The 26,342-nt window shown below is 44.2% G+C and overlaps 1 protein-coding gene and 3 long non-coding RNA genes across 4 annotated transcripts in view; 3 read left to right on the plus strand and 1 right to left on the minus strand.

The window, feature by feature from the left end:
- The first annotated feature begins 371 nt into the window (after positions 1 to 371).
- LOC118944478 lies at positions 372 to 8,717 on the plus strand. Its single transcript, XR_005039816.1, has 3 exons — positions 372 to 522; positions 6,472 to 6,684; positions 7,045 to 8,717. It is a non-coding gene; the product is annotated as an uncharacterized LOC118944478 (long non-coding RNA).
- Positions 8,718 to 8,794: 77 nt separating this feature from the next.
- Positions 8,795 to 15,719, plus strand: LOC118944454. Its single transcript, XR_005039792.1, has 3 exons — positions 8,795 to 9,671; positions 13,866 to 14,107; positions 15,094 to 15,719. It is a non-coding gene; the product is annotated as an uncharacterized LOC118944454 (long non-coding RNA).
- A 3,661-nt stretch (positions 15,720 to 19,380) lies between these two features.
- Positions 19,381 to 22,754, plus strand: LOC110506341. Its single transcript, XR_002470955.2, has 3 exons — positions 19,381 to 19,745; positions 21,540 to 21,657; positions 21,952 to 22,754. It is a non-coding gene; the product is annotated as an uncharacterized LOC110506341 (long non-coding RNA).
- Positions 22,755 to 23,605: 851 nt separating this feature from the next.
- Positions 23,606 to 26,342, minus strand: part of LOC110506340 (carbonic anhydrase 7) — a 42,367-nt gene continuing 39,630 nt past the window's right edge. Inside the window, exon 8 of the mRNA XM_021585893.2 lies at positions 23,606 to 23,827. Coding sequence (XP_021441568.2) covers positions 23,720 to 23,827 — 108 coding nt within the window. The 3' untranslated portion in view covers positions 23,606 to 23,719. The remainder of the gene's footprint in view (positions 23,828 to 26,342) is intronic.

The raw sequence follows: 26,342 nt of genomic DNA on the forward strand, positions 1-26,342 counted from the left end.
GCCATTGATGACATTGTCACATGACTTTCAGGAAAGGATAGGAGCAGAATTTACATTGAGAATATCTTATATATCTCAGAAATATCTCATAAAGTCTGCCTCTATTCAAATGAACTACAGTAGACATGAATATGTTAAACAACTCATGTTCTTACCAAATGTAAAATTATCTTAGAATAAAGTCATAAGGTTATCATGATTAAATCAAGATTGTCCAGGAGGAATACTAGCATTTGAACTGAGTAAGGATGTTTCACTACCAGAACGAGCTATTGTCACCCTTGCTTATGATTGACTAGTCAAATCACCGTGTGAATGTACACCGCTGTACAGAAGCTTGTCTATCTTTCTCTTGGCTAAGGATCTCATGCATGCAAGTGGGGGCCATGTGACCGCGACGACTGTAACACAGCCCGTGCTGAGACCTGCGCATCAGTCTGATGGACCAGACCCCCAGGATCCCCTCCAGTCACATGTTCTTCATAGACTCTGTGACCGGCGAGGTGTCTCTCACTGAGGACGGTGAGTTACAGGCCCCTCACTCAACTGCCCCTACCCCACCCCCATCTCACATGTATAACCTTCCTGGCCCCTACCCCATCCCCATCTCACAGGTATGACCTTCCTGACCCCTACCCCATCCCCATCTCACATGTATTACTTCCCTGGCCCCTACCCCACCCCCATCTCACAGGTATAACCTTCCTGGCCCCTACCCCATCCCCATCTCACAGGTATGACCTTCCTGGCCCCTACCCCATCCCCATCTCACATGTATTACTTCCCTGGCCCCTACCCCACCCCCATCTCACATGTATAACCTTCCTGGCCCCTACCCCACCCCCATCTCACAGGTATAACCTTCCTGGCCCCTACCCCATCCCCATCTCACAGGTATAACCTTCCTGGCCCCTACCCCATCCCCATCTCACAGGTATAACCTTCCTGGCCCCTACCCCATCCCCATCTCACAGGTATGACCTTCCTGGCCCCTACCCCATCCCCATCTCACATGTATTACTTCCCTGGCCCCTACCCCACCCCCATCTCACAGGTATAACCTTCCTGGCCCCTACCCCATCCCCATCTCACATGTATTACTTCCCTGGCCCCTACCCCACCCCCATCTCACATGTATAACCTTCCTGGCCCCTACCCCATTCCCATCTCACAGGTATAACCTTCTTGGCCCCTACCCCACCCCCATCTCACATGTATTACTTCCCTGGCCCCTACCCCATTCCCATCTCACAGGTATAACCTTCCTGGCCCCTACCCCATCCCCATCTCACAGGTATAACCTTCCTGGCCCCTACCCCATCCCCATCTCACAGGTACAACCTTCCTGGCCCCTACCCCATTCCCATCTCACAGGTATAACTTTCCTGGCCCCTACCCCACCCCCATCTCACAGGTATAACCTTCCTGGCCCCTACCCCATTCCGATCTCACAGGTAGAACCTTCCTGGCCCCTACCCCATCCCCATCTCACAGGTACTTCCCTGGCCCCTACCCCATCCCCATCTCAGAGGTATAACCTTCCTGGCCCCTACCCCATCCCCATCTCACAGGTAGAACCTTCCTGGCCCCTACCCCACCCCCATCTCACAGGTATAACCTTCCTGGCCCCTACCCCATTCCCATCTCACAGGTATAACCTTCCTGGCCCCTACCCCATCCCCATCTCACAGGTACTTCCCTGGCCCCTACCCCACCCCATCTCAGATGTATAACCTTCCTGGCCCCTACCCCATTCCCATCTCACAGGTAGAACCTCCCTGGCCCCTACCCCATTCCCATCTCACAGGTAGAACCTCCCTGGCCCCTACCCCATTCCCATCTCACAGGTAGAACCTCCCTGGCCCCTACCCCATTCCCATCTCACAGGTAGAACCTCCCTGGCCCCTGCCCCATCCCCATCTCACAGGTGACATAGTATCATGCTCCATCTCCATCCCCATCTCATACGTGACACACAGTGATGCTTTCAGGGATCACAGAGATATCTGTACATTACTGCAGGTGTCCTATATATTCCTGCAGGTGTCCCTACCCATGTGTCCTTTGCCTCTAGTCTAGAATAATGGAAAGCAGTCATCTGACAAATGTCAAACACTGTAAACTTTCATCCAATGTTTTATTTGACTGTTCATTGTAAAATGTCATTATGTAATGGAATGGGTGAAGCATCAGGATACTGCAGTTGTGTTGTTGTCTTTTTAGTCCCCCCCGGGCTTTCCTAAGCGACCACGGTGTGCATTATTAATGTCACTCTTACCCCTAGGCTTTCCCCTGCCTGAGTCCCTGTAGCCCGAGGTTCCGTTCCAGCGGTTGGTGTGTGTGTGTGTGTGTGTGTGTCCATAATGTCGAAGATTGTTCAATCAAAACCTACATTTGTTTCTGACTTAGCGGTTGTGATTGAATAGGGATCAGTCTCTGTGCTCTGTGCCAGGCCAGTGTCGCCGTATCTGCACCTGGTTTACTTTACAGTCGGACCGTTAGCTTGTTATTCAACATTTATAATATTAGCCAAGGCCCAGTGCTTGAATCAGCACCAAATCGCTAAAGCTGTGTAAATAACTGGAAACATCTGACATTATCAAAAAGAGGAAAACAGGAAGTTCTGTTACTGCTCAGTGGTATGGATCTTATCTGCATCTCCATCAGCATTTATTATTCTGCAAAACAATAGTCTGTTTTCTATATGTAGGTCCTTACGACGATGGAACAATAGTCTGTTTACTAGTTACAGGTGCTTACAACAATGGAACATGGTCAGAAATGCAAACTCAAGACCTCAAGACAGTAACGCAAACTTGAGAACATAGAGTCATGATTTGCTGTGAATATGTGCATTTCTACATTTCATTGTGGTCTATGGGTGTCGCCACAGTAACTCCCCTCCTCCTCCTCCTCCTCTTCCCCCTCTCCTCCTCCTCTCCTCCTCTCACTCACGCCAGCTCCATCCGCCCACTGAAAACGTGTGGACTCAAAACATGTGGTATCAAAACGTGGGCAGATTTGATCTTTTTTTTCATATTTTCAATGTCAATTTACCAACCTAAAATGTGGACAGGCAAAATCTCAAACATGTCATACAAATTTCTGCCGGAACATGTGTGACTGAGTGAGTGAGTGAGTGAGTGAGTGAGTGAGTGAGTGAGTGAGTGAGTGAGTGAGTGAGTGAGTGAGTGAGTGAGTGAGTGTGTGAGTGAGTGAGTGTGTGAGTGTGTGAGTGTGTGAGTGAGTGAGTGAGTGAGTGAGTGAGTGAGTGAGTGAGTGAGTGAGTGAGTGAGTGTGTGTGTGTGTGTGTGTGCGTGGCTCAGGTTTAAAATACAAGACTACACTGTCCTTGAGATTCTCAAACCCTCATAAAAAATATCATCTGCTGGTCAAAATGCTATTACAATATTACAATTAATTAGGCTATAACTTGTATTGTAGGGGCAGAACACAACACCATATCTACATGTCCATGTAAAGAGGTAACAGTATAGAATCCACCACTGGTCGACCGTGCCCACATGATGGGAAAAGCCTCTCTCCACCCACTCTGCCTTTACCACCATGTGTATGTAGGTGGTAGGACTCACAGCTGTGCAGTTACCAAACAGATGAGTGGGTCATGTTGAAAGACTCTGAGTATAACTGGGAGCCCTTTACTATCGGCAGTATGGAAAGTCATTTCTCTACTCAGTGAAATGTTGTGCAACACGTATGCATTATGCTGATGGGTTTTTCTTCCATTATGCCATTTTCTTTCAAAATATTTTCCTTCAGTCATTGATAGTGATATAGGTGCACATTGGTTGTTGATCTCAAGAAGCATTGCTTCTTTGAAAAATTGTGATTTTCAAACACTATGAGAATTTCTTGATGACGTGATGAGCAAGAAAATACCCTCCCTCTGGCTAGAAACCTGTTGTAGGTTTTTGAAAATCACTGATGTCTCAGATTTAAAAAAAGACAAATGTAGGACCTTTCTTCTTATCTTTTTAACCACAAGTCATAGAAACACGCCATTTTCACATATGTCGACACCGGTATGGTGCTGGAGCTAATGAATATGTGGCTGAAAAGTGGTGGAATTGCCCTTTTAAGGTGACGTAGAAGACAGAGCGTGCACTGCAAGCTGTTAAAAAAAAGCAATGAAAGCAAGACATTACATTAGCTACGGTGTACTCTACTCATCCATTTTTAGAGCAACCAGGTCATCAATCACGTTGTTATATACTACATCTCTTCAAAGCACTGAGGCCCTGAAACACCATAACACTGGTTATGGGAAGTCGTGAGAAGAGGGACTTGTGTATACACAGCCTCTGCGTTTGGGGAGCCATCTCCAAAACAATGAAGTGGAAGTGTGACAGTGGGTTGAGGAGATGCACATGCCCCCCTGTATCTCTGCCGGTGACCGCTCCTTCTTCGGTGCTGTTTCATGGGGCCCTCTGAGCTAATCATACTGCCCTGTCCGGCCCTGTCCGGCCCTGTGCTTTAAATCAGTGGAAGCCCCCCCCCCATCCAACATGTATGAGCTTTTGTACATTGACTCAGCGCTTTATAATTTAAACACCTCACAGGTTTCCCTCTCTAGTAAAGCCTAGGTGTCTATACTTTACTAGAAAGAAAGAGAGAAGGAAAGAGAGTGAGTGGGAACAGCTGAAGGGGGCCTCAATCCTACAATCCTGCAGTGCAGAGAGACCGTTGAATTTACTATGTTCAGTTTATGAGCTGTTCCGTGCCTTCCCTGCTTCCCTGTGTGGTGTCTAGGTGAAGTGGAGTGGGGGGGGGGGGGGGGGGTCTGGTAGGGAACAGACTGGAGGGGGAATTCCCAGAGATGCTGTTCACTGTCAGCAACGAGGGAGTCATCTCTCTCAACGCCCCACTAGACAGAGAGACTCAGGACCAGGCGAGTGGCCACACAGTTTTCATTCATATTGTATCGTACCTCCTTGTCTTTAACATATAGTAAGGACTTGTTAGGACTGTGAACGCATCGTCATGTCATGTGATGTACGGCATTACACTGTGAGAACAGAGGAAAATCGGTGTTAACAAGAAAAGGAGGATCATGACTCAAATCACAACGTGTCTTTTTTCCTCCTCGGCAGTTTTCCAAAAAGCTAAGCTCCAAAGCTGTACAGGATTAGATAAACATCAATTTTTTTGGCACAGGTTGTCTTTGGGGTCATTCCGCAGAGTAACAAGCAACGTGTTTGGCCAGAGACCTTAACTGCTCACTGCTCTGACACAAGTAAGGAGAAATCCATCAGGTTATTGGAGGTTCTGTTTCTACAGAAAGCCCTCGGAGAGTCTATTCTGTCTGAACCTTACCTATAGCACAGTAATCATAAAGCCAGATCTCCCTCTCCCCTCCTTATCCTCTCTCCCTGCCCGGCAGTGACTGTCACCTATCATGATGGAGCTGTCATGTTCCAGCATGCATCACACATGAGTCACAGCCTATTGATCCACCTCCTCACGCAACACAACACGAGTGAGGCAGTCCAGGTTCCCTGATTGCGATGGTTCCACGCTGACTGACTGAGACTCGTATGTCCGTGCCATGTGACTCTTACAGCTGATGGAGGGAAAAGGGAGGAGAGGAGGAGGGGATGCATGCACGTGTACAGTACCTCTCTCTTGGTGTTGACAGAGTTGCGTGCCCGCATGATGAATCATCTCTGGACGAGCTGAATGGCAGCCCAGGAATCAATGGACACACTGAGTGTTAGCACTGTCACTGCCTATCGTTCACCTAATGGCTTCATCTTCTAAAGACAGGTCAGAGTGAAAGGGGAGAGAGGGGGGTACTCTAAAAAAGCAATTTCATTCACACACATACACCCCACACACCTCCCATACCCCTATCTATTCCAAGAAAGCTCAATAAATAACGAATACAAAATCGTTGGGGCTTTATCTCAGACTGTGGTTCCAGTGTGTAATTGTGCATCGTTCAATACAGAACATGAAGATCTTTCCATGGCTGAGAACTGGCGCTTTGTGTTATTCCAGTGTGAAGGTCTGTGGTCTCACTGTGCGTCCACACAGGGAGATTTGATCTGGACACTTTGTGAAAGCACATGTCTGATAGTTCCAGATCAGCATCGTGGTGGAGCGTCCGGACGGCAGGGAGATCGCCAAGCCTGTGGAGCTGAGAGTGATGGCGGACGATGCCAACGACAACAGGCCCACGTTCCCTACCACACAGTACCACACCGTGGTCGAGGAGCTTGCCCCACGGCGTGAGGCGCAACCCTCGGAACACTCATACTACAGACAACTCTGGAACATACTGGATCACAAAGGCCTTTTGTTTACGCTTAAAACGAAATACTCCGAAATAAAAAACGATGGAGAAATTCATCAGGATGCTCAAAATAGGATTCTGTGTTTCTCACTTGAGGGTTCAAAGAAAATGTGTTTTTGCCCACACACTAATCTGTGAGGACGTTGCTCTTTTCCCAGGGACAGAAATCCTCACGGTTCAAGCAGCCGACAACGATGATCCGAAAACCGATAACGTGACAATCTTCTAGCGGCTGGTTGGCCAGATCCTAGAGAGCTCTAGTGCCTTGTTCCAGGTGGACCGTGACTCTGGGGTCATCTCAGTGCAGGCAGGCAACCTGGAGGGAGCTGCCCCACAGTACACACTGACCATCACTGCCGAGGACGCTAAAGGTGACCAACAGTGCTGCACGGCAATGTGGTTCTGTGGTGTTAGGGAGAGGGGTGAGGGATTACTTCCACAAAGATAATGTATACATAGTACAATGTAAAGATAATCCAGAGATACTCTATAGTAGTAACCTATTGTGATATGTAGACAGGTGCAGTGGTAGGGTAAATGAGTTTTAGACTAGCAGATGTAATGTTGGAGGTTTTCCCTCTGCTTCTTCTGAGGAGAATATTGTTTAAATATGACACTGCAGTGACTGATGATCATGATTAAGACTGAAGGCATCAGTATGACAGAGGCATGCCAAACTAAGTGACTCACTGATGGAGCCTGTCTCTCTCTGATGATGATTTCCTTTGCAGGCTTAAACAGCTCCTGTACTGTGGTTGAGACAGTGCAGGACGAGAACGACAACCCACCCGTCTTCACTCAACACGAGGAGCCTTTACCCAGGCTGAAGAGAGGACCGACAGCGTGATTTTTGGTTTGGGGGGGGATAGAAGTGATTCAGAGCACTCATTGCAAATCTATCTGCTTAGACAGTATATTCGTTTTTTTCTTTTCTGTTGAATGGCAGCTGTTTGAACTCTCCCTCCAGGTCACTGATTTGCTTTCCCAGAGGGGAGAGAGATGGAGTGCTTTTAGGGGGATCCAAGCTTAAATCTCAGGCTTATACAAATGTAGGACCTTCATTTGAGCCAGTTCGCTACAGCAGTGAAGTAATCCTTCAGCAACAGAAAATGTGAATTGTTACGTGGCTTATAATTAATGGACAATGAATTAAGTCAAGTCTGAAATGTAAAAGTGGGAGTTACAAACTTCAGAAGCATTAAAAAAATTTAAAAAAATGTATCTCAAATACGCTACACGTTTGACATTTCCTGCATTGCAGGACAGTTCTCCTACAACAGGGTGATCAAATTAATATGCTACATCTGTGGAGATGGAAGCGTATTATTGTAGGGTTTATTTCTCATTGTGCTCCAAATGGACAATGTTCTCTGAGTTAATCTGAATAAGCCTCAGATGAGTCCTGTGAGAATCCTTTATTTATAGAATAAGGCAAATCCCCAGCGTCACCATAAGAAAGCTCTAAATGATATCCCTGACACTTGCGGCAGTCAGAACATTTCACATCTTCATAGGAAAATCGTTGCACTGAGCAACATTTACTATCACGTCTGAGCTCACCGGTAAAAAAAAAAGTAGTTTTTAATGAAATATGAAATACTTTGTTAAAAGTGAAAAAATGCATCCCTTCTAGTACAGAAATGAACTGCATCGTTCTGCAATTTTGTCAAGAAAGAAAACTCATACGAGCTCTCGTTAGCCGCACAGTGTTGTCATCTCCTCTGGTTCGGGGGGAGTGTAGCTGAGCCTACCATTGAAATGGACCTCAGTCTTAACATAAAGGCTATTTCTGATCTATGAGAGCATCTCTGGGGACAGTCAGTGTTTCCAGTGGTCTTTTCCATAGTCAATCCTCATGAATAATGAAGTCACCGCTGAGGTCTCCATGAGACAACATTTGGTTAGTGCTGGCCTCAAGGTATGCAGTATACGGGCCAAAGATAGACCCTTTTCTAACACACTGTTACGGAGCAGAAAACAGTCTAGACCCACACCTCCTGAATAATACAGGAGACAGGATAGTCATCTTAAAATGGGGACTTGACAATGGGACACAAAGCTCTCGTTGTCCTCACTGGTGCTAAGTCAATGTAAACCCCAACTGTGCTTGTTAAGTTCAGATGCTCTCAGAGTGAGAGAAGGTACTGTTACGATACAGTAGACGTGCCCTGCCTTCATATTCTAGAGTCATCCCAGAGTCATCCCAGAGTCATCCAGTGTCTTCTTCATTGGGTGCATGCCATGACAAAAGATTTACAGCTCATTTTGGATTCTCATTTTGGATTCTCTATGCACCTCAACAATGCTGTCAATCATGTTTTGAGTCGATGCCAGCCCCAGGCTCATGTTCTCTCACTCTGGCACGCACACGCACGCACACGCACGCACGCGCGCGCACACACACACACACACACACACACACACACACACACACACACACACACACACACACACACACACACACACACACACACACACACACACACACACACACACACACACACACACACACACACTGAGGTGGAAAAAGCTCTTGAGTGGGTCACGCCAGAGTGCCCCTGCTTTTTCCAGCAACATGTGAACGGGTTTGTAGGGAGCTGGCAGGTGAGTGATGAGGCCCATGGTATCAGCGACCCTCTAGCCCGGGCAGGCAGATCAGAGACTCTACCGCTTCAGTGGAGGGCCACAGTGAGTGGCTGATTAAAGGACTCCCAAGCAGAGAGATTGGAGGTGTGTGAATGAAGGTCAACAACACAGGACCACACGGAACATGCCTGCATACACACACCAGACCTGGGTCAAATACACTGTACATAACCTAGATTATGTCAAATATGTTCAAATATTTGAAATGCACTTGATATGGTTTGCCTGGAACAACGGAACCAATGGAGTAGTCCTAAAAATGCAAATTCCAAACTAAATCCATCTAATACTAAATAATATACTTTTAAACTATTTCTCAAACAATCACATGTATTTTATTAAGCCCTTTTCAGCAGTTGTCACAAAGTGCTTTACGGATACCCAGCATAAAAACCCCAGAGAGAAAGCTATGCAGATAGTAGCCCCTGCTTCATTATCTTTTTCTTCTCCCTGTCCTCGTCCCCCCCTCCTCTCTCCCTTTCTCCTCTCACCTTTTTCTCTACCTCCTCCCCCCCTCTCTTAGTACGGCCCCTTCCACCTGACAGAGGATGCTCCTTTGGGAGCCACGATAACGGCGGTGTTGGCATGTGATGCTGATGAGAGGGGAGGAGACAGCTGGCAGGTGAGTTACAGGCTGGAGTCTGGCAATGAGGAGGTGTTCACACCGGTCACAGACAAGCAGACCAATGAGGTTTCACTCATCCTCTCCAAGGTACGTCAATCTCCTTCATTCAACAGTCTCTATTCTCTCTTGTTCATTCACAAATAAGACAACCCAGAGAGCCCTAGATGTCGATTGAATAAGAGGCATTTTAACATGATCTCAACATGGTAATAATAACTACGTAGAAATATTCAATATTGACTCTTAATAATTATGCATTTTAGTAAGTAACCATAAGGAAAAGATACATGCATATTGAATCTTGCTTTGTATATCCCTTTCTGTGTCTCTTCATACACGCACATGTGGGCATTTCCACAGCACGTGTCCCAAAAATAAGCCATGGCACAAACAATAGTTTATCCCCAAATAATCTGAGCCCATCCCTGGGGTGTCTCTCTGGCTTTTCCCTGGTCTCCTGTAATCCCCTCCACGCTCCCAGCCCCGCCCCAGCACCGCCCTGCCTCAGCTCTCTCCCCTGGCTTGGACAGGAGGGCTTTGGAGAGAAGAGAGGGAGTGTTTGTCATTGTTTGTGTACCCATTCTCTGGAAGCGGGGCAACTACGTTCTACCGCTCTATGGGAGAAGAGGACTGTTACCTATATTCCGCAGAGGTAAACCAGGAGTTGCCTCCGGTATTGTCTAAACTGATACAGGACTGGAGCACAACCCCTTTGCATTGTCTCTGATGAACCCTGCCATACAGTAATGACATGCTGTATAAGGCTCTGACATAGGCCTACTGTAGCCAATTTTGAACCACCACATTCAGTGAATATTTAGTGTAGGAGTTACAGGCTTAAAGCCAGCCAACGACCGTCCGTCTGATAAAATAGCTTGTTAGCACATCCGAGCACGCTCACTAACATGTTGCCTTGTGGCGAGACTGAGACAGCCCAGAGGGTAGTCCCGTTGTCTCTATAACAGCAGCTTGCACGACGTCTAACTGAATAATGACACAGTGCCATTAGTCTGTGGAAAGTAATTACCTGTTTACCACACAGGCAAGGGCACCGCTAACTAAACACTAGCTAATCTGTCTCTCTGGTGCTGTGCTACGGTTGTTTCGATAGCGTGAGGATAATATCAATGAGAGTATTCAGCTCCTGCTGTGCTGTAGGCGTGTGTGTCTGAGGTTGGGTGTAGCATGCTAATCCACGTGACCTGGTCAGGAAAAACTCTGGGCCTTTTTTCTACCAGGCCCATGTCAAGCACGTGTTCTGTTCAGATGTGAATGAGAGAGGATGGCGTCGAAAAATGTGTGTTTGGTGGCCGTGTGCTAGGTGGCAGGTGCACATAGCTGATTCAACCATTTTCAGAAGGGAAGAATAGAGATTACAGATGAACACACACACACACACGCGCACTACACATGCCATACACACGCACGCACACACACACACACACACATACACACACACACACACACACACACACACACACACACACACACACACACACACACACACACACACACACACACACACACACACACACACACACACACAGTACTACTTCTTTGATCTTATTACAATCTTGATATAAAAGAGGGGATCACTAGCAATCGTCTCCTTCTTTTTAAACCCATTGAGCTGGAGACTCTCATGCTTCAAGTGTCCCCATTTAACCTAGAGGGCCGCCCTCCACACAGCAACTTAAGGCCAGCAACGGCAGCTGAGGGGTGTTTGGATTCTTCTGGTTGTTGCCTGATACAAACCTGCACTTCACTTCCAGTCAGCACCATGAGTCACTCCAACACTGATCAACGTCTGTGTTTTTTCTCTAGCAACAGAGGTAGCTATTTGGGCCAATCGACATGTTATGAGCAACAGCAATCACTTCATTTCACCAGAACGTAGACAGCACAAGGGGATACAATCCTGGGCTATGACCTCACAGAGTAAGCATAGCAATGGCTGTCCACTAACGGGATTCTCCATCACACTCAGGATTCATGTCAGGTGACACTTGAATCAAATGCCCGTCCCTATCATTCCAGTTTCCATTTTACGGTGGGAATAAAACTCCTCTCTCCTGGTAAATCATCTTGTCTGGCGGTATTATGCAGGTGACGGTATTATAGAGGCATTGTTTAGAGTCACTGTGTATTGTTCCACAACCCTTTCCTTTCCAGTAGGATCAGCCTGTAAATCTGTGGAACACGCCGATTAGCAGCAGACATATGCAGGCTCTTTCTGACCTCCTGTGTTTGCTCCAATAGATAAAATCTGCTGTTTTCTGGGAAATGTTAGTAAAGCTCTCCCATGATTATTTTCCTGGTGTTCATTCTTGCACCGTTGAACACTATGTTCCCATGTTTTACAGCTATTAGAACACTACAAGTCGGTAGTTTACATACACTTAGGTTGGAGTCATTAAAACTCGTTTTTCAACCACTCCACAAATTTCTTGTTAACAAAATATACTTTTGGCAAGTTGGTTAGGACATCTACTTTGTGCATGACACAAGTGATTTTTCCAACAATTGTTTACAGACAGATTATTTGACTTATAATTCACTGTATCACAATTCCGGTGGGTCAGAAGTTTACATACACTAAGTTGATTGTGCCTTTAAACAGCTTGGAAAATTCCAGATAATGATTTCATGGCTTTAGAAGCTTCTGATAGGCTAATTGACATAATTTGAGTCAATTGGAGGTGTAACTGTGGATGTATTTCAAGGCCTACCTTCAAACTCAGTGCCCCTTTGCTTGACATCATGAGAAAATCAAAAGAAATCAGCCAAGACCTCAGAAAATAATTGTAGACCTCCACAAGTCTGGTTCATCCTTGGGAACAGTTTTCAAATGCCTGAAGGTACCATATTCATCTGTACAAACAATAGTAAGCAAGTATAAACACCATGCCGTCATACCGCTCAGGAAGGAGACGCGTTCGGTCTCCTAGAGATGAACGTACTTTGGTGCGAAAAGTGCAAATCAATCACAGAACAACAGCAAAGGACCTTGTGAAGATGCTGGAGGAAACAGGTACAAAAGTATCTATATCCACAGTAAAAACAAGTCCTATGTCGACGTAACCTGAAAGGCCGCTCAGCAAGGAAGAAGCCACTGCTCAAAAACCGCCTTAAAAAAGCCAGACTACGGTTTGCAACTGCACATGGGGACAAAGATCGTACTTTTTGGAGAAATGTCCTCTGGTCTGATGAAACAAAAATAGAACTGTTTGGCCATAATAACTATCCTGATGTTTGAAGGAAAGAGGGGGATGCTTGCAAGTCGAAGAACACCATCCCAACCATTAAGCACAGGGGTGGCAGCATCATGTTGCTGGGGTGCATTGCTGCAGGAGGGACTGGTGCACTTCACAAAATAGATGGTATCATGAGGCAGGGAAATTATGTGGATATTTTGAAGCATGACATCAGTCAGGAAGTTAAAGCTTAGTCGCAAATGGGTCTTCCAAATGGACAATGACCCCAAGCATACTTCCAAAGTTGTGGGAAAATGGCTTAAGGACAACAATGTCAAGGTATTGGAGTGGCCATCACAAAGCCCTGACCTCAATCCTATAGAACATTTGTGGGCAGAACTGAAAAAGTGCGTGCGAGCAAGTGTAACAGTATAACTTTAGACCGTCCCCTCGCCCATACCCGGGCCCGCACCAGGGACCCTCTGCACACATCAACAACAGTCGCCCTCAAAGCATCGTTACCCATCGCTCCCCAAAAGCCACTGCCCTTGCAGAGCAAGGGGAACCACTACTTCAAGGTCTCAGAGCGAGTGACGTCACCGATTGAAACCCTATTTAGCACGCACCACCGCTAACTAGCTAGCTATTTCACATCCGTTACACAAGGAGTCAAACCTGACTCAGTTACACCAGCTCTGTCAGGAGAAATGGGACAAAATTCACCCAACTTATTGTGGGAAGCTTGTGAAAGGCTGCGCGAAACATTTGGCCCAAGTTAAACAATTTAAAGGCAATGCTACCAAATACTAATTGAGTGTATGTAAACTTCTGACCCACTGGGAATGTGATGAAAGAAATCAACGCTGAAATAAGTCATTCTCTCTACTATTATTCTGACATTTCACATTCTTAAAATAAAGTGGTGATTCTATCTATCTAAAACAGGTTAATTTTACTAGGATTAAATGTAAAGAATTGTGAAAAAACGTACTTGGCTAAGATGTATGTAAACTTCCGACTTCAACTGTGTGTTAGTGCATGCACTTCCATATGAACAGCATTTATATGGCAACCTGTATGCATGTAGGTGCTGGACTTCAAGAGGGAGAGCGAGTACATCCTGCTCCTTAGTGCTGAATATCCGGTGGCCCTGGTCTGAGGGAGGTATGGGTCAGCATTCACGGCAACCGTCTCCATCTATGTGGACGATGTCAACGAGGGCCCCATCCTGTCCCAGAACCACTATGAGGTCACCGTCAGAGAGGGGGAGGAGCCAGGACGGGTTATTGTCACTATTCTTGGATATGACCCAGACTCACACCCAATCAGGTGAAACATCATTCATTGGAAATAATGAAAAAAATAAAATGAATTCACAGTTTAAAGGCATTAATAAGGGTGTTATCCCACCCCGCCTATACTTTTGTCCAGATACTCGCTCAGAGGAGACAGAAATAGGTATTTCTCTAATGGGAAGTACTCAGGTGAGCTGAAGACCATCTAGGCCTTGGACAGAGAGGAAAACAGTACCTACACCATGGAGACCATGGTTGAAGATGGGACGTAAGATGGTTTTCTGAGAATAATGTATATTTCTATATTTCCAGACAGAGCCTTCAGGGCAGCTTAGACCTTGGCCTTCTGTTTGTCCCAGTGGGTGTCAAATTTAATAAGGCAAGGCTAAAGCAATACTTCCATTGACAATTCAAGACCAGACAGTATTCAGTGACAAAGTAATAAGCAGGGAGTGAGTCATGCGAAGTGACAGCCAGTGTGTCGCTAGCTAGCTGCTGGGTGTAGAGTGGGAAGTGAGGAGGGGGCTTATGTTGTATAGAAAACTCCAATCCAATCCTCCCCCACACTAGATAGGCATGACTCAGAACCGAACAGAAGACAGACTTGCAGTGTCTGAGAGCTGCACACGGCACCTCTCCAATTACCCGCTGCCCTTATCCCTCGCAGGCACTTATTATCACATTGAGTGAAAAATCTTTTCAGACTGGTCCATTACCTGAAGAATGGGGGCTCTGACTCACATCTTGAGTCCACACTTATAGAGGCTAGAGAGGACAGTGGTGTTAATTGGTGGAGATACTGTATTATGTTGGTTGGATCGAAGTGTACAGGTATCAGAAACATTAAAAAATCTGCGTTGTCGTTCAGAGAGGTTGTGCTTTCTAATGTCCCTCTCTGTGCTCGTCAAAGCCAATCCAGCATCACCCAATACGACATCACCCAGTACACCATGAGGACTGTTGTTAACAATGATTCAATGGGTACTAATATAAATTAAAACTGTACTATTTGCCTCCCAGGGAACTCTTCTCTGTCCTCCTCCACCCTGGTGATAGTCCATGTCCTGGATGTGAACGACAACAGTCCTGTTTTGGTGGGGGACTACTCCTGGAAATACCTGTGTACCCCTCGCTGGGAGGACCAGGCCTTGGTGCTGGCATCCCGGGGACGGCGATGGTCCCCAGGCTCAACTTGGCAGGCTCAACTTGTCCCTCTGCAGTGACGCCACCGTGCGCGGCAACTGTAAACTCACCACCATCAATGGTCTGCCTCATCATCCATCTTCTGTAATTTTTCACTAAGACATTTTTTATTTTACCTCGAAGCGAGCATAAAAGGCATTTAGCTCGTCCGGTAAGCTCGGGTCACAGGCCAGCTCGTGTCTATGTTTCCCTTTGTCGTTCGTAATAGTTGCCACATCCAACGAGCATCAAAGCCGGTGTAGTGGGATTCAATCTTAATCCTGTATTGACGTATTGCTTGTTTGATGGTTCGTCTGAGGGCATAGTGGGATTTCTTATAAGCGTCCGGATTGGTGTCCCACTCCTTGATATCGGCAGCTCTAGACTTTAGCTCGATGCGGATGTTGTCTGTAATCAATGGCTTCTGGTCGGGATATGTACGTACGTTCACTGTGGGGACGTCTTCGTCGATGCACTTATTGATGAAGCCAATGACTGAGTTGGTATACTCCTCAATGCCATTGGATGAATCCCGGAACATACTCCAGTCTCTGCTAGCAAAACAGTCCTGTAGCATAGCATTCCCCTTCATCTGACCACTTCCGTATTGAGCGAGTCACTGGCACTTACTGCTTTAGTTTTTGCTTGTAAGCAGGAATCAGGAGGATATAATTATGGTCAGATTTACCAAATGGAGGTCAGGGGAGAGCTTTGTATGCATCTCTGTGTGTGGAATAAAGGTGGTTTATAGTTTTTTTCCCTCTGGTTGCACATTTAACGGATATAAGTTTGGCTGCATTAAAGTTACCGGCCACTAGGACCACCGATTCTGGATGAGCAATTTCTTGTTTGCTTATGGCCTTATAGAGTTGGTTGAGTGCGCTCTTAGTGCCAGCATCGGATTGTGGTTGTAAATAGACGGCTACGAATGATATAGATGGGAACTCTCTTGGTAGATAGTGTGGTCTACAACTTATCATAATGTACTCTACCTCAGGCGAGCAATACCTTGAGTTTAATATTAGACATTGCACACCAGCTGTTATTGACAAATAGACACCCACCCCTACCTTTGTCTTACCAGATGTAGCTTCTCTGTCCTGCCGGTGCATGGAAAATACCGCCAGCTCTATATTATCGGCGTCGACTCGGTGAAACATACGATTTTAGAGATTTTAATGTCCCGTTGGTAGGATAATCTTGATTGTAGGTCATCAATTTTATTTTCCAATGATTACACATTGGCCAATAGAACGGATGGCAGTGGGAGTTTACTCGCTCGCCCATGATTTCTCAGAAGACAGCTCAACATCCGCCCTCTTTTTCTCCGTCTTTTCTTTCACACAAATGATGGGGATCTGGGCCTGTTCCCGAGAAAGCAGTATGTCCTTCGCGTTGGACTCGTTAAAGGAAAAAGCTTCTTCCAGTTCGAGGTGAGTAATCGCTGTTCTGATGTCCAGAAGTTATTTTCGGTCATAAGAGATGGTAGCAGCAACATTATGTACTAAATAAGTAAAAAAATAAGTTACAAACAACACCAGGAGCACGTAAAACGTCAGCCATCCTCTCCGGTGCCATTCTAGATCGAGGTGTTGTATTGGTTGAGTCTGTGTAAGAACCACTACCAGACAGCTAAATTAAAGTGACAAATTAGACCATTCTATTTGAATCGTCATGGGGATGTTAGACCTGACACTCACTGTGGTTACCCGTGTATCGGGTGACGTCACCGACAATAAAATGGTTTTCAAAATAGATAGGATGATAGGATGTAATTCAGATAGGATGTAATTCAGGGATCCATTCAGGCCACCTGTAGATCCACAGTCACATGTAGAGAGGATTGGAGTGAGTGCCACTGAGACACTGACTGGCAGTGGAAGTAAAAATGGCCCCTATCCTTTCTTCTGAGGCGCTCTGACTAGGCAGTGTCAGTAATACGCCTAATGGCCCTCTTCCTGTCGCTGTACTTGTCTGTAATGTGTCAGGCTGACATACATTAATCAGACTTGTCCACTTTGCTGTGCTGACATAGTCTCTATTGATTCACTGTGACAACATTTTGTCTTCGTTTTTTTCTCCCGCCCAAACTCTCTGACGCGTTATTAATGGAAGCAGCGGGGGCTGGCTGTAATTATATTTCCCCTTTAATTTGTGTGATGTCACAGCTGGGGCCCGCTGGGCTGAAAGGCTAAGAGGCTAAAAGTGTATTTTTCCCAGCAGTGCCTAGCAGCTGCAAGACTTGTCCCTAATAACACCTGCTGCAGACGTGCCATGGCGCACCTGTTTACCTCACCTTTGTGGTGCTTCGCCCTCCTCCTCCCTGACAACTGGGGAGGCTGGAGAGAGTGACGGAGGTGTGACGCTGCATCTGTGCCGTGCTTGTTCTGAGAGGGTACCAGTAGATTCCACTGTTCCTGTTCACGACAGAACAGAACAGAACAGACCGTCAGTCAATTATAATTAATCACACAGCAATCATTTACCTCTATATTTCCCATTATTCCTGGGCCGTGATAAAACCAGGTATATTTAAAACCCCCTCTCACATATACTATTCCTGTCAATGATGACGTCAAAGAAAGGTCACAATAAGAACCATTGAGACCAAGGGCTCCTCTACTATTTATGTCACTGACGCCTGCCGGCTGCAACCTTACCTAACAAGATGATATACAGTGCATTCGGAAAGTATTCAGACCCCTTGACTTTTTCCACATTTTGTTGCCTTCCAGCCTTATTCTAAAACTGATTCAATTGTTTTCCCCCCTTCATCAATCAACACAAAATACCCCTTAATGACAAAGAAAAAACAGGTTTTTAGAAATGGTTGGAAATGTATTAAAAATAAAAAACCTAAATATCAAATTTACATAAGTATTCAGACCCTTTACTCTGTACTTTGTTGAATCACCTTTGGCAGTGATTACAGCCTCAAGTCTTCTTGGATATGAGGCTACAAGCATGGAACACCTGTATTTGGGGAGATTCTCCCATTCTTCTCTGCAGATCCTCTCAAGCTCTGTCAGGTCCGATGGTGAGCGTCGCTACACAGCTATTTTCAGGTCTCTCCAGAGATGTTCGATCAGGTTCAAGTCTGGGCTCTGGCGGGCCACTCAAGGACATCCAGAAACTTGTCCCTAAGCCACTGCTGCGTTGTCTTGGCTGTGTGCTTAGGGTTGTTGTCCTGTTGGAAGGTTAACCTTTGCCCCAGTCTGAGGCCCTGTGCGCTCTGGAGCAGGTTTTCATCAAGGATCTCTCTGTACTTTGCTCCGTTCCCCACGGCATGACGCTGCCACCACCATGCTTCACCATAAGGATGGTGCCTGGTTTCCTCCAGACGTGACGCTTGGCATTCAGGCCAAAGAGTTCAATCTTGGTTCCATCAGACCAGAGAATCTTGTTTGTCCTTTAGGTGTCTTTTGGAAAACTCCAAGCGGACTGTCATGTGCCTTTTACTGAGGAGTGGCTTCTGTCTGGCCACTCTACCGTAAAGGCATGATTGGTGGAATGCTGCAGAGATGGTTGTCCTTCTGGAAGGTTCTCCCATCTCCACAGAGGATCTCTGGAGCTCTGTCAGAGTGACCATCGGGTTCTTGGTCACCTCCTTGAACAAGGCACTTCTCCCCGATTGCTCAGTTTGGCCGGGTGCCAGCTCTAGAAAGAGTCTTGGTGGTTCTAAACTTCTTCAATTTCAGAATGATGGAGTCCACTGTGTTCTTGAGGACCTTCAATGCTGCAGACTTTTTGTTGGTACACTTACCCAGATCTGTGCCTCAACACAATCCTGTCTCGGAGCTCTACAGACAATTCCTTCGACCTCATGGCTTGGATTTTTCTCTGACATGCACTTTCAACTGTGGGACCATATATAGACAGGTGTGTGCCTTTCCAAATCATGTCCAATCTATTGAATTTATCACAGGTGGACTCCAATCCAGTTGTAGGAACATCTCAAGGGTGAGCAATGGAAACAGGATGCACTTGAGCTCAATTTAGAGTCTCATAGCAAAGGGTCTGAATACTTATGTAAATAAGGTATTTCTGTTTTCTATTTGTAATACATTTGCAAACATTTCCAAAAACCTGTTTTCGCTTTGTCATTATGGGATATTGTGTGTAGATTTATGAGAAAATGTGGGGAAATGGAAGGAGTCTGAATACTTTCCGAATGCACTGTGCATCTGACATTACATACGGTAGGTACATAATGACACGTCAAACTGTGCAAGGCTGTGTGTAAAGTGTAATATACTATAATGTCTGTCAGACCTGAGGACCTGTCGTGGTAATAGTAGACGTTAGAAGAAGATAAGAATGTTCTTTGTGTTGATCCAGAGGTGTGTCACAGTCTCTCCATCTCTTTCAGAACAGAGGCACATGAAGGGGAACAGTGTCAGAGGCCAGCCAGGGGATTTTGCACCCCCACATAACAGCTAACAGTCTGATAGTAAACCTCTGTTTACGAGACGGGAGCTCCTGCCTCTATGGTATATGCCGCTGTATTTTGGATTCGTTCATAGATCAGTTAAAGTGTCAGAGCATTTGCACTAGAACCCCCCCCCCCCCCCCCCCCCCCTCCCAAAAAAAAAACAACCTTTGTCACCCTTTGGCCAGTTTGTTTGTTTTGAGTCACAGAGGCTCCACCACACACAAGTGACAGGGTCCCTCACACATACAGTACGTGTATGATAAACAGACCTAAGTCTTTCATCTGTTAGAATAATGTTGCTGTGGGCTGTTGATCATGTCAGTATTTTTCTCGTGTTTTCCAAAAACCTAGTTAATCAATCAGCCGTGGTTATTTATACATGGCTGTGAATTACATTTCCAATGAATTGGCCTGTATCCAAGGACTTTTTACTGAGTCCAAGCAGATGTTTAAAAATATATCTGAGGTAATGTTTTTCGTTCTCGCACGGGCTCTGGAGCTTTTGGAATTTCCCTCTGATGTTTACTTTGCTTTTAGACGCTAGCCAAAATGGACAAGATACCTCTGTGTATCGTCAGTCAAATTGGTCTTATAAGTAAACTGCAGGATCAAAATTATGTGAACACCTGCTCGTCGAACATCTCATTCCAAAATCATGGCCATTTGTGCACACTGAAACTGTAAAGGGCCTTACCCAAACTGTTGCCATAAAGTTGGAAGCACAGAATTGTCTAGAATGTCATTGTATGCTATAGCGTTAAGATTTCCCTTCACTGGAACTAAGGGGCCGAGCCCGAACCATGAAAAACAGTCCCAGACCATTATTCCTCCTCCACAAAACTGTACAGTTGGTACCATGCATTGGGGGCAGGTAGCGTTCTCCTGGCATCTGCAAAACCCAGATTAGTCCGTCGGACTGCCAGATGGTGAAGTGTGATTCATCACTCCAGAGAACGCGTTTCCACTGCTCCAGAGTCCAATGGCGGCGTGTTTTACACCATTCCTGCTGACGTTTGACATTGCGCATGGTGATCTTAGCCTTGTCTGAGGCTGTTAGGCCATGGAAACCCATTTCATGAAGCTCCAGACGAACAGTTCTTGTGCTGATGTTGCTTCCAGAGGCAGTTTGGAACTCGGCAGTGAGTGCTCGGACTCGGTTGCAGATGGCCATTGTTTGTTGTCCATTCCTTTCAGAGAGTATACATTTCTGTCAGCACCACCATTGTTCCGCTCTGGTAGCTGTGCTGTTATTACAGTCATGTCAATGGATTATTGAACTATCAAAAGAAACATGCAGTGTTTACAATCAATGTCACTTCTGGGCTTTCCTTTCACACTGGGCCATTGGAGCTGTAGTTACTCTGCAATGTCTGTCCTTTCTCTGAAAGCAAATAGGACTGGGTTGCGCATATGCTGGGTCTGTGTTCATGTGTTTTCTCCTGGCCCTCCCTCCCCTCAGAATATCTCCACAACTCAATCTTGTCGACAGCATCTGCTCTGTAAATAGAAAAGGACATCTCATAGATCCCTGTCAATTTGTTTCCTAATACGCATGTTGGAATAGAGTACTTGTCATCCTGAGACATAATGTTCAGACTGACTCAGTCTCAGGGCAGGTTGAGCCGCAGGTGCATCCTCTCACCCTGTCGCAGCCTGGTCTCAGCCCAGTCTGCCTGGTGATCCCCCCCTCTACAGCACACTGAGATTATTTAGTAAAACCCTGAGGCCTCAGGGGCATTGAGACGTTCTCTCCCTGTCATTGTGGTCTGCTCAGTGTGGCTGTGATTTGCTGATGAGGGCTGAATATGTCCCTGTACTGTGTGAGTGGTGTTGACTGTGTCTTAAATCACAGTGGCGGTGTGCCCGTGCAATGTGAAAGGAAACTGCAGGACCGCCGTTAAGCAGCAGCAAAGGCATGCCAACTGTCCAGTCCACCGTCAGCATCCTACTGGGAACCCTGGGGGTCATAGGTAAGAGTAGCTGCTGTTGGATTGTAGACTGAACACCTTTAAGCTACCAAGTTAAAACGGCAAGGTTAATCAATCAATCAAATGTATTTCTAAAGCCCCTTTTATATCAGCAGTTGTCACAAAGTGCTTGTACAGAAACCGAGCCTAAAGTAGAAGCAAACTGGTCCTTTGTGTAATTTTGTGTCATGATGATCTGAGTTTACTTAGGATCTTTTTTTCAGGATCTTACACTTGAGTGAGTCATGGGAGATTTTGGTACGGTTGGCTTGATTTTATCTTTCTTATTTATCCCAGGAATCATTCTAATCGTTGTGTTTGTGAGGCTGTCCTACCAGAACCCCAAACCGCCGTGCAAAACCAACCAGGAGAGAGAGCCCCTGAGGATCTCACTGTGAGGGTACTACCTGCATATGTCTCTGACTTTGCCCTTAGTAGAGCAATGATATAGTGAGAATGTTTATTCAGTAATGTGCATAGTATTTACCTAGTGGGTAGTTCTTGGATTGTGGTGGTATTTAGGCAGTGCATCTGGGGAAAAAAATCTACTTAATTTTTCTAGATTATTTTTATTTATTTACAGTAAATGTATTTGGGTACATCTTCTCAGTCTAAATCAACTAATGGCAGCTTAATGACTTATAATAATAATTTTAATAATCTTAATAATTTTCACAATTATGATAACATTATACCACCAGTAGGAGTAGTAACACCAATGACGATAACACCAATGATACATTTTAGGCAAATGAGGATTTTCTGAAATGGAGGCCACATATACTAAAATCTAAGGTCATTAACCCTTTAAAAATCCCTTACTAAAGAGATATGATTAATAATTCTGCTCCCAATGTAATTTCCCTTCATTTACATAGAGTAACACCAAGTGACACTTTAGATTTATACACACCAAATTATCAATGAAATCCTCAAATGTATGATATACTAAAAGGGTATGATTAGCTTGTAATTGTATTTAAAATAGACCACTCCCCCGTTAACAGTTTGCCACTGGAGGGAATCCGCTTGCGCGTTGTGGACCACACCTTCCAAGTCGTTTATTATTTTGCATAGAACGCATGCCTATCGTTAATCATCCATTATGTAATGAAAGATTTTCAAGGCGGTAACACCAATGACATAAAACTGAGGGACACATTATATTAGTAAATACATTTGTATTTTAATAGCATACTTTGATTTTATAGATCTATACAGTATGTTTAATACTTTTGTTTACTTTCAAGCAGTAAATATAATAGATAGATATCTCTAAATCCTCAAAAACATGTCAGAAAACAACCAGTCATACAGTATACTGTATATAGAGTTTGGCCAATGTAATCTCTTTCTGAACGTTCTGAGAGTGCCTCTTTTTCCTCCATAGCCATTGCTAAGTGATAATCGACGCATCTACGTCGTAATGTTTATTTGGGATTATTTTTAAAACCTCTGAAGATGTTCAGTGAAAGCAGATATGCAATTGGTTGACACCACAACACAGTAAAGACTCGGATACACATAGTCCTGAATGCTAATCATTAAAAACTTCTGTAAAAAATGCTGCTCTGTTTTGCTTGTTTACAGACCCATCATGAAAAAGTACTACTGAATTACTACACAACTTACTAGTGGTTTATGTAGTAATTTAAGTAGTAATGAGTGATACATTGGGACATTTCACTACTGGTGAACACAAATTATTTCCTACTCAAATCACTACATAATTCTCCCTTAATGACCACTGTATAACTACTGAGCATTTGGGTATCTACTACATTACTGCTGTACAGTATGCCTACTCCATCCCTATTGAATTACTACTGCCATCTGTGTGTGTAGTGTTGTGTCACTACGGATCACTACTGAATTGCTCCAGATCCTTTTTCATTTCCAACATAAACCCTTTGGAATTTTTTTTATTACTGTTTACCTATTCAAAATCACTATTGAGATCTTGTTTCACTACTGTGTCACGACTGTATAACTGTTGTTATGTCATTAAACAATGATATATGCATGTTTTATTTGTATTAGATGAATGACATATTAAATTACACATTTACACTTGTTTTGATAATCCATTTGAGGCCTTGTCTTCATTCAGATTTGCCTCAATTTCTTCAGATCCTCTTTTTTTTGTTGCAGCCACATTTCTCCACCACGTCACCTTTTAGAAAATAAAGAGAAGCAGAAGAGACAACCAATAATAAGCCATTATCAATCATCTGCTAACAGAGGTCACATAAGACAGCACAGAAAAGCATTCTTCTTATGTCAAAAGAGGTAAGTAGAATGAGTAAATATACCGATATGAACATACCCAACATTTGCATACAAACACACATACGGATTAACTAGCATGACATAAACAGGCTACATATCTACATTTCCATGTGGCTAGCAAACAGCTAAGCTAAACTCAATACATCTCTATGACAACGGCTATCAGCTAATACCGTTTTGGTTAGCAATCTTTTTGATGTAGTAAAAAGTTCTAGAAAATGGCTAAGCAACGGCATGAACGTATAAATAAAAATAAAATATAAAAGCGGTGCCAGCATAAGAGCTGTGAAAGACAGAATGACGAAGGATGGGAGAGGATTACATTCGGGATTGTCAAAAACAGTCGCTACGTCTTCCTGTTTTGCCTTCTTCTGAGGTTGCAAAAAACCGGGGTAGTCTGGCTGTAGTGTTGTGATACTTATTTACTACCAACATCAAGTAGTAAAAACTCTACTTGACTGCTAAATAGACAAGCCTGTGTAGTAAAGCTGTAGTGTTTTGAATACTCATTTAGTACCAACAATAAGTAGTAGTAATCTCTACATGATTACTCCCGGAAATGCTGTTGTTTTCCTGCGGAATACTACAAAACTTTACTTGTGTATCTTGAGTAGTGCATAATCTACACGTTCACTACACACTCCCTACTACACACATAGGATTTGTGTAGTGATTCAGTAGTACTTTGTCATGAGAGGTGGGTCATTTCATAGGGAATTGTCAGGAGACACTCTCGTATAGTTACATCAACAAAACATTGTGAATAAAGGTACTAACAAGTATTTTGTTGGATAATGTATATTATGTATAACATGCGTATCCCGTACATACGACTAAGAAAACTTGAAACCAACCATTATAAAAACCTGGCTGAACTCTCGTAATATATAGCTCTGACTACAACTCTACTGGGTCACAACTAGGACAAGGCCATTTTCTATCCCTAAATACTTTAAATAATGCATAAACATAAGGCAGTATAAATGGCATGTATTATATTTGATCATTGACAAAAACATATTTGAAATGTAACTATTTGTAATTTTAAAGTGTTTTTCATGGTTTTAAATGCCACCTCAATTCAAGAACCACCCTAGTTGTAGACTTTTGGCATTGCTTATCTACAGAATATATGACACATTTGTTGAGTTTAGTTATAGTATCTGTCATAGTTTGTGACACACACAATACCTAGTTGTTCTCGCAATTACAATATTATCATTAAGATTGCGTCATACTGCTATGCATTATGTTACATATACTTGTTATTTATTTATTTTAGCATGTAGCTATTTAAAATATTGACAAGTAATGATTTGTAAGAATCCGTAGGTTTTTCCTGTTTAATGTTGATTTTAAACCTTGTAATTAAATGCACAATGACAAATTGAATCTATTCTTTGCACCATATCATTCAACTGATTACATTTCACATTATAATACAGTGCCTTGCAAAAGTATTCATCCCCCTTGGCGTTTTTCCTATTTTGTTGCATTACAACCTGTAATTTAAATGTATTTTTATTTGGATTTAATGTAATGGACATAGACAAAATAGTCCAAATTGGTGAAGTGAAAAAAAAAAAAAAAAATAGCTTGTTTCAAAAAATTCAAAACGGAAAAGTGGTGCGTGCAAATGTATTCACCCCCTTTGCTATGAAGCCCCTAAATAAGACTTGATTACACACAGGTGGATTGTATTTATCATCATTAGTCATTTAGGTCAACATTGGATCATTCAGAGATCCTCACTGAACTTCTGGAGAGAGTTTGCTGCACTGAAAGTAAAGGGGCTGAATAATTTTGCACGCCCAATTTTTCAGTTTTTGATTTGTTAAAAAAGTTTGAAATATCCAATAAATGTCGTTCCACTTCATGATTGTGTCCCACTTGTTGTTGATTCTTCACAAAAAAATAAAGTTTTATAACTTTATGTTTGAAGCCTGAAATGTGGCAAAAGGTCGCAAAGTTCAAGGGGGCCGAATACTTTCGCAAGGCACTGTATATACACCTGTATATAAAGGCCCCAGAGGCCTTTTAAAGGCCCCAGAGTCTGCAACACCACTAGGCAAGGGGCACCACCAAGCAATCGGCACCATGAAGGCCAAGGAGCTCTCCAAACAGGTCAGACGCAAAGTTATGGAGAAGTGCAGATCAGGGTTGGGTTATAAAAAAATATCAGAAACTTTGAACATCCCATGGAGCCCTAATAAATCCATTATTAAAAAAATTGAAAGAATATGGCATGACAACAAACCTGCCAAGAGAGGGTTGCCCACCAAAACTTACGGACCAGGCAAGGAGGGCATTAATCAGACAGGCAAGAATGAGACCAAAGATAACCTGTGAAGGAGCTGCAAAGCTCCACAGCGGAGATTGGAGTATCTGTCCATAGGACT

This window comes from Oncorhynchus mykiss, chromosome 26 (assembly GCF_013265735.2).
Source record: "Oncorhynchus mykiss isolate Arlee chromosome 26, USDA_OmykA_1.1, whole genome shotgun sequence".
Lineage (NCBI taxonomy): Eukaryota > Metazoa > Chordata > Actinopteri > Salmoniformes > Salmonidae > Oncorhynchus > Oncorhynchus mykiss.